This window comes from Impatiens glandulifera, chromosome 6 (genome assembly GCF_907164915.1).
Source record: "Impatiens glandulifera chromosome 6, dImpGla2.1, whole genome shotgun sequence".
Lineage (NCBI taxonomy): Eukaryota > Viridiplantae > Streptophyta > Magnoliopsida > Ericales > Balsaminaceae > Impatiens > Impatiens glandulifera.
The window spans coordinates 38,234,145-38,241,870 of record NC_061867.1 but is presented as its reverse complement, the minus strand read 5'-3'; the positions used below and the strand labels follow the sequence as shown (position 1 = coordinate 38,241,870).

General features: G+C 30.1%; 1 protein-coding gene across 1 annotated transcript; it reads right to left on the bottom strand.

The window, feature by feature from the left end:
- Window positions 1-812: 812 nt before the first annotated feature.
- Window positions 813-5,708, bottom strand: LOC124943132 (WAT1-related protein At5g40210-like). Its single transcript, XM_047483687.1, has 7 exons — window positions 5,434-5,708; window positions 5,282-5,347; window positions 5,001-5,114; window positions 2,946-3,180; window positions 2,683-2,841; window positions 1,562-1,713; window positions 813-1,202 (listed from the first exon to the last, which is right to left on the bottom strand). The coding sequence occupies exons 1-7, from the start codon at window positions 5,616-5,618 to the stop codon at window positions 1,013-1,015; spliced, it is 1,101 nt and encodes a 366-aa protein (XP_047339643.1). The 5' UTR covers window positions 5,619-5,708; the 3' UTR covers window positions 813-1,012.
- Between the last annotated feature and the right edge of the window lie 2,018 nt (window positions 5,709-7,726).

Below are 7,726 nucleotides of genomic sequence, written 5' to 3'. Positions count from 1 at the left end.
CTAGCTCAACTGTTTAATTGAACATTGGAGGGTGAGATTCTAATCGGGGATCGTAACAGAGACATCAATATTATTAAATGTCCTTTTTGACGATGAGCGGTAAGATGAAGGAACAAAGAACATGCGACTAACTCCTATTTGTGATGGTCGACTACAAAGAAGCTTGCCAATACAAAATACTTCTTGCTGTTGGACCCATTTAATTTCAGAGGTCTAGATGTGATTTTTGCACCTTCCTAAGCATCTATTGGCAGCAGCCAAATCCCGCTAAGTCGGATTTGAGGATGCTTCCGAGAGAGATTAATTAGGTCTTCCTACATGGGAATTGTTCGGATTTAGATTAAAATGATAACATGAGTTATTTAAAAATAATAATTGGGGATGATTTTTAATAGGTATAAAATATTTTTGATAAAACTATTTAAAGGGTATTAATATATTAGGATAAAAAATATTAATAATTTAAAATAAATAATATTTTGTTCAATAAATTAATTGATATAATAGAGAGAGGGCGAGTGAAAAAATGTTTGTTAGATTTGGATTATTTAAATAACTCAAACTCAACCAGAGTATATTCGGTGAGCTTGACATTTCCGCTTCACCGATTGTCTGAGAATTGCCTGAGTGTAGATGATTTATTGATGCCAATATGTGTAACTTTGTTCATTAACATCAGCTCGATCGTGGCTATTGTTTGCACCAAAGTGTCACTGGTTGAGCATGCGAATTGGAAATTTCTTCTTTTGGGTAGATAGAATCTCTGATTCCATGATGAATCTGCCTAAATAACAAGAAATAAAGATATAATATTGTAGAGACTAAGAGATCATGCAGATTAAGAATAAATCTCAATGTTAATTGTACATAATTACAGTAAATACAGTTGCATATTAATGCAATAATAATAATAACAATTTGCAACATGAGTCCCAATGGACAACAATAAAGCCGTCTGGAGTTGAGGAACCCATCAAATAATTTAGACAGGCATCAAGGAGGATAGGGATACTCATAAATCAACATGTCCGAATGAAACCTTGTTGTCAATTTTTTGGGTATCATTTTGCAGGAGGGGAGCCTTGGAAGTACTAGAAGATCCCAAATGGCTCATTTTACTTTCCTCATCAGCCTTTCTTTCCGCAGATTTTCCCCACATGACAAAATAAAATCCTATAACAATGAATGTCGATCCAATCATGCTGCATTAAGATTATCATCGACACAATTTCAGTTATTTAGTCGCGTCATATATAGTAGAATGTAAACACGTCAAATTACAATGTCCAGCTATAAAGAGCAAGGAAGAAATAGAGCTTTGAAAGCAAAACTATGAATGAGCCAAATATTAATGATTCACCTCTTCTCCCCCTCTGCCTTTTTCTTTTAAGATCTTACTTGTCAAGATACTGAGTAACTAAGATCCATGTTATATGAGAAAATATTGAGAAAATAACTTCTTAAAGTGATTATGGGGTGGGCAGATTGGTAGAAATATATTCCTAATACAAAAAAGGGGAAAAGAAAAAAGTAATAAGTAGAAAAAGAAATACAAACAAACCTTCCAGTATATATTGTATCGCCTAAGAAGATGATATCAACCATGGCAGCAATGATGATTCCTAAAGGATGGAACATGGCTACAAAAACAGGCCCCCTCTGGTGAATGCACCACATACTAATGCTTACTTGGGTTGCAGAACCAACAACTCCCTACAATTATCAACAACAATTACAATAAACCAAATTTCATATTGACAAAAATGATAGCAGATAATCATTTTATTTATTGTCAATGTGAGAAATTGCATTATTCTAAAGATAGAGAAGATCCATTATTTATTGAATGTCCTTAAGGTTGGGTTTGTAAAACGGGAATTGAAATTTACATTAGAATTCTAATTTCAATTCCACAATAATTGATATTGAATTTTAATTTAATTTCTATGTTTGAAAAAACTATGGAGTTGGAATTAATTTCAATTTCTATATTTGAAATAAATATAATAAAATAATTTAAATATATATTATCTATAACACAACATATTAAGGTAACTCAAGTGTCAAAAATTCTAAAAAGACATAGATTCAACATGTTAGCTTCTTATATTAAAAGTAAAATAAAATTGGCTCATCATGTTAATTCCTAAATTGAAAAAAATAGATATGGTTCCATAGGTTAAGTTTCCTAAATTCAAAAAAAAAATTATCGGTTTAACACGTTACCACATTGTAAATGATATTAACATGTTTTGTTTCAAACTAAAAAGATTGAGAATTACAAAATATCACAATTTGAATTCCATTAGAATTACCATTTCAATTTCAATTCTATCTTTTAATCTAAAATAAATGAACAAATATATGAATTGGAATTACAACTCTCAATTACAATTTCAATTCTAAGTTCAAATTAAAATTTAATCAAATTCCATAGTTATCAAACACACTTTAATAATTTTTTCACTCAAATAACCCCAAATAGTCTAATTTTCAATAAACTACGTCAAACACCAAACAACCACTTGGTTATTCAAATTACATTAGATCAAACAAAGCTAGGTATATTAAATAAGAGTCCCACATGAGATTTTAAGGTTGTAATTGGTAAACACTTTAGTCCGTTTCTTGTCATGTAAATTAACCAGTGGTAGGTAAAAGTTGAAACTTTTGTAAGCTTACCGAATAAAGAATAGATAGTAGTCTCAAGCTTGGAAGTAAACTCCATGAAGTATGGCTTCCTTCCACAAGCAATGAAAACATTGCAGACAAAATGGCCACAAAGAAACAATAGTAAAAGACAATAAACAGCTCAGCACGATATCTCTTCAGCGTCAAAGCCTATTAACACGAGATTAAGTAGCCGAAGTTGTATATTATTACTATATTATACAATTGAAGATAAAAAAAAGCAAGCAAATCTAATTACAGTATTGGGATTTTACCATAATTATGGTACATGCTGCAGAAGCTACACAATCGATTAGAAGCAGCATCCCACCAGCCAAGTAGTCATAATATTGTTCCCCATTATCTTGAAAGCTAAATTTTGTTGGAGAAAAATTCCTAAAGAGTGGGGGACCCTTATAGAGAGTCACAACAACAGCTGCTGAGATCGAAACAACTGTTCCAACAGTCTTAGCCAGAGTGCTTGACCTCCTAAAATTTATTTCTTCCATCCTTTGGTTTGTTGTCAAAAAACATTAGATTCGTTAGAAATATATGACAAATGATGTGGCACATGACATGAAACCTTCTAGAAGTGTTCCCAAGAGCTGTTAGAATATCAGAATATGCCTAATATATTTCAATCCTTTTAGTTTTTATTAATGTAATCACATTTTACATTGTTGAATCATCATTGACTCAATATACAAGAATAAGAAAATAGCTATACAATTATCAAAAAGTATATCTGAAATACAACTTTTTCTTCTGCAATTTTCCTTTCGATTTCGTAACAAGGTTTCTCTTCTATAAATGCAAAATATAGTAGAAGAATAACTACAAGACCTTTTACGTGAAAAACATTCTCCAATGCAAGAAGGAAAACTACACAAGTACACAACCTCTTCCAGTTAAATATCCACACTATAAAAGAAGGATTGAGGATTCAAAATGTATTTTATTCAAGAGATTCTCTCACAATTCTCAACAAGTGTGGTGAAACAACTCTTTTCCTTTCAAAGATATGAATACAAGAATTCTCACTCTTGTTCAATCTCTCTAAAGAGGATTTCTCACTAGATGTATTGTGATAGAATGTTATGATTTGACCCGATTTTATTTGTGGCTAACATACATTTTCACAAATAAATGATGCTTCACTTCTTCACAAGCCACCCTCTATTTGTTAGAGATGTAGTGTGTTCAAGTAGAAATATTCAGACCATTTCATCATTTTCAAGAAGTGATTGATTCCATGTATCAGGTGAACATTTTCAAGATGAGTGACATTTTTCAAGAGGTGTGCTTTCTGACCTTATTTGTAGAATGGATTAAATGTAATCCAAATAACCTATAATCTAATTATTCAAATTATCAACTAAAATATATTTATTTTAACTTTTATAAAATTTGAAATATTAAATACAAATGATTTAACCACAATAATCCACTTTTTTATCAAATAAGATTTTTTCCAAAAATAATAGAAAATTGATTTATCAAACAAGCTCTAAATCAATTTATTCTATCATTTAGACTAAAAAAACAGAATTTGCAATTCTGATTCATAGGTAACATCACACATATAAAGGCTTTTTGTTTCAAAGATCTTAACATCAAAATAGTCATTATATTTATATCTTGGATTAAATTCAAAATATTCAATGATCAAATTACTTAATATATAATTAAATTATACTTTTGTTTTTATAAAATTTAAATATTAAACACAAAATGATGCTTAATAATTTACTTTAAATAATTCAATTTTTAATCAAAAATGATTTTTTTTTTTTAAATCAATCAGCCTCTAAGAGTTCCTTTAATGTTGACATCAAAATCTAATTTATAAACTAAAATACTAAAATATTATGTACTTTATTCTTTTAAATACAAAACAAAAGTATAGTAATTAAGAAAATCAATAAAATCTCAAATGAGTAATGATATATACAGTACCTTATACAACACATTCATATAACACTTACCTCATTTAAAAAGAAAGAGAAGATATTTTTCTCTGTCTTGTATTTTTTTTAAGATATATTTTCTTTTTTCTTTTCAAATGAGGTAGGTGCTATACGAAAGTGTTGTATAAAAGTGTTGTATATATCATCACTAATCTCAAATAACCCAGCATCAAAGCAATTAGGATCCTCTGTTGTGTATGACCTTGTTCCCCTTAAATGTAAAAAAAAAAAAAAAATTTTAAATATTACTGTTTTATACCGGGATTCCCTTAACAGAGGATCTTAATAATAAAAGGTTAAAAGCCCAAACTGAAATGATTGTGTTTGAGTGTGTGTGAGAGAGTGATTACACAGAAGGGAAACCTGAAAATGATGGCAAGCAGAAAGGTAAAAGCTGGGATGAGATTGAGCATTGCTGAAGCAAATGAAGCAGGAGTAATCTGTATTGCAGCATTCCCAGTCACATTTATAATACATCTGATTAAAAAAAACAAATAAACACACAGTCAAATCAAAAAACAAGAATCTAAACTTATAATGAGACATGTTCCAAAAAAAAATCAAATTAAACATCTGCAGGTCAACAATTGATACTGACAACTGAAAATCAAGAATGATGTTCAATGAGTTTATGATATACTGACCCACAAAGTCCGAGCAAGAAAAACCAGCAGAGATGAGATAAAGTGATGGCAGGACGACTGTCTGATCTACATGAGAAAGAAGGATAAGTATTAGTTATAAGGGGAGAAGGTGAGAAGGGTAGATCGAAAATGAATTATAACATAAGATTTACCTATGAATGAGAAAGGAGATCGGGAGAAGGACGATGGAAGCTAGGGCATTGGAGTAGCTAACGAATATGTATTTGCTCAACCCAGTTGATCCAGCTTTTTTGATTGCTACTATGAGCCCAACTTGTATAAATTGATTGATTATCATCCCTATGTATGGAAGCCATTCCTTCATGTTTAACTCCATCTCTCTTTTCCACTCTCTCTCTGCTTCACTGCTTCATGTTTAACTCCATTATCTCTTTTTTCTCTCTCTGCTTCACTGAATTTGGAGTAGAGAGCAGAGACACTGTACTAGTCAATACTACATTGACTTTTAGGCTCAGTTTGCTTTTAGCATTTTGGTAGAAAGATTTTGGTTACAATCACATTTACATTCTCATTTATTTTAAAAATTTATGAAAGAGCAAATTAAACTAGTTTTAAAATTTTAGTATAAAAATTGGATAAAACTAATGTTTTAAGGGAAAAAAATCTTTTAAGATCAGTGTTTGATTACATTCGAAATAAACGATTTTTAGTTTAAATATTTTGACAATTTTTATGAAATATTTTTACACTTTTTTTAATTCGTTATTTGTCAAGTTCTAACCGGTATACAATATTTAACTTATCCTCTTGTACTAGAAGATCAAATTTGAAAAATAATATAGGGACAAAAAGTAAGAGTGTTTAATATTTTGTTTGAACTATATTCAATTAAATTTGAATTCACCTCATCCGAATAAACGAAAGTCGGATTTCATTATCGATTTTCAAAATCGAATTTTTACCTATATGAATTTAAATACAGTTTTTTATTTAATTTTTGAGTTAGAATTTCAACTCGAAAATAAATCGAAAACTGAAATTATTTTTTATTATTTATTTTAACTATATATTTAATTACATATGATGTAATTTATTACATGTAATTAAATTATAATATAATATATATATATATATATATTAAAAATTGAATTCAATATGAAAATTAAATTCAAATTCAGTTCGTTTTATTAGAATTTATTCGAAGACAGTTCAATTTTTTAATTGGTTAAAAAAAATCGAAGAACCTGAATCGAGGAACACGAATAACCTGAAAACAAAACCGATTAACACCTTTACAAAAAGGTAATTTAAAAAAAAAAAGTTATAAAAAAAATTCTAAAAGATGAACTTTAATTTTTCTTATAATCATATATTGAATTTTTTTATTTATGAGTTTGGTAATTTTGGGATTGTTTAAAGGTATATTTTTATACATCAAAGTGAAAAAAAATGTTAAAATTGAGCCAAACGAAAGAAAAATATTTTATCCATGTTCAATCATATCTTTAAAGTTGTTTTTAGATTTTTAAAAATTTCCGGAATTTTTTAAGGACTTAAATGCTATAAAAAAACAAGTCCTTACGGGGACTTGGGCTAGATGTGGATAGCGGATGTGAAGTTGGGCATGTTCTAGGGTCGTAGTTCGGTCAACAAAGGCGGGTTGGGCGGGGGCTAATGGATGCAGGTGCGGGTGCAAGAGTAGAAAGAAACTCACCTTTCTTCCTCCAAGAATCGGTAGAAAAACAATATAAAAAGCTCCTCTAGGATCTCCACACTCGGCTTCTAACATTGGATTGAGATAGTCGAAAGAACTCCTCGCCACGCAAGGAAGATTTTGACACCAATTTAGGGGAATCGTTCAATCAGAAAGTGTTGTAGCAGCTATGTCCTTTGGTAGTAGAATTCTTTTGGTTTTATTATCATGTTTTAAGTATATTTAACAGGATTATCTATGCTTAGTCTCGAGATAACTCTAAACTCTCGTTAGGTTTTCCTAGACATAAGAGATATAACGGAACCTTGAATGCTCTCCTCGGACACACATGTGAACCACAATGTGAACTCATCGCTTTGCATATTGTTTAGAGGTTTGCTTGTTGATTTGAACTTTGAATCTTTGTACAAAAAGAACTTCATGAGTGTATCGAGAGGTGGATTAAGGATCAAAGAGGAGAATCAGAGTACCTCGAGATTTGGAGTCCCAAGGTATGCGACAACCGAATCAAGAATATTACCAAAAAGTTGGAAAATTTCGAAAAGTCTTTGTGCATGTCGAACATATTTTAAGAAACACTTTGCACTTGAATTCAGAACTTTTCAAGGTTATGAGACTCCCGTTATGACTCCGCTAAAATGAGTGTTTTTATGAAAATTATTCCGAAAATTCTGAAAAATTTCAAGGATGTCAAGAATAATATTGAGAACGTGCTGCAACTTTTTTTTATCATTTTCTAAACTATGAAGCTCAAGATATGAGCATTTTCA

What these genes read in the sequence shown, in the direction of transcription:
- LOC124943132 (XM_047483687.1), bottom strand. Translation starts at nt 5,618, where the DNA reads ATGGAGTTAAACATGAAGGAATGGCTTCCATACATAGGGATGATAATC. An exon ending in CTGCTTGCCATCATTTTCAG is followed by an intron (nt 3,181 to 5,000) that starts GTTTCCCTTCTG and finishes AACAAACCAAAG; the next exon opens with GATGGAAGAAATAAATTTTA. An exon ending in CAGCATGTACCATAATTATG is followed by an intron (nt 2,842 to 2,945) that starts GTAAAATCCCAA and finishes TCGTGTTAATAG; the next exon opens with GCTTTGACGCTGAAGAGATA.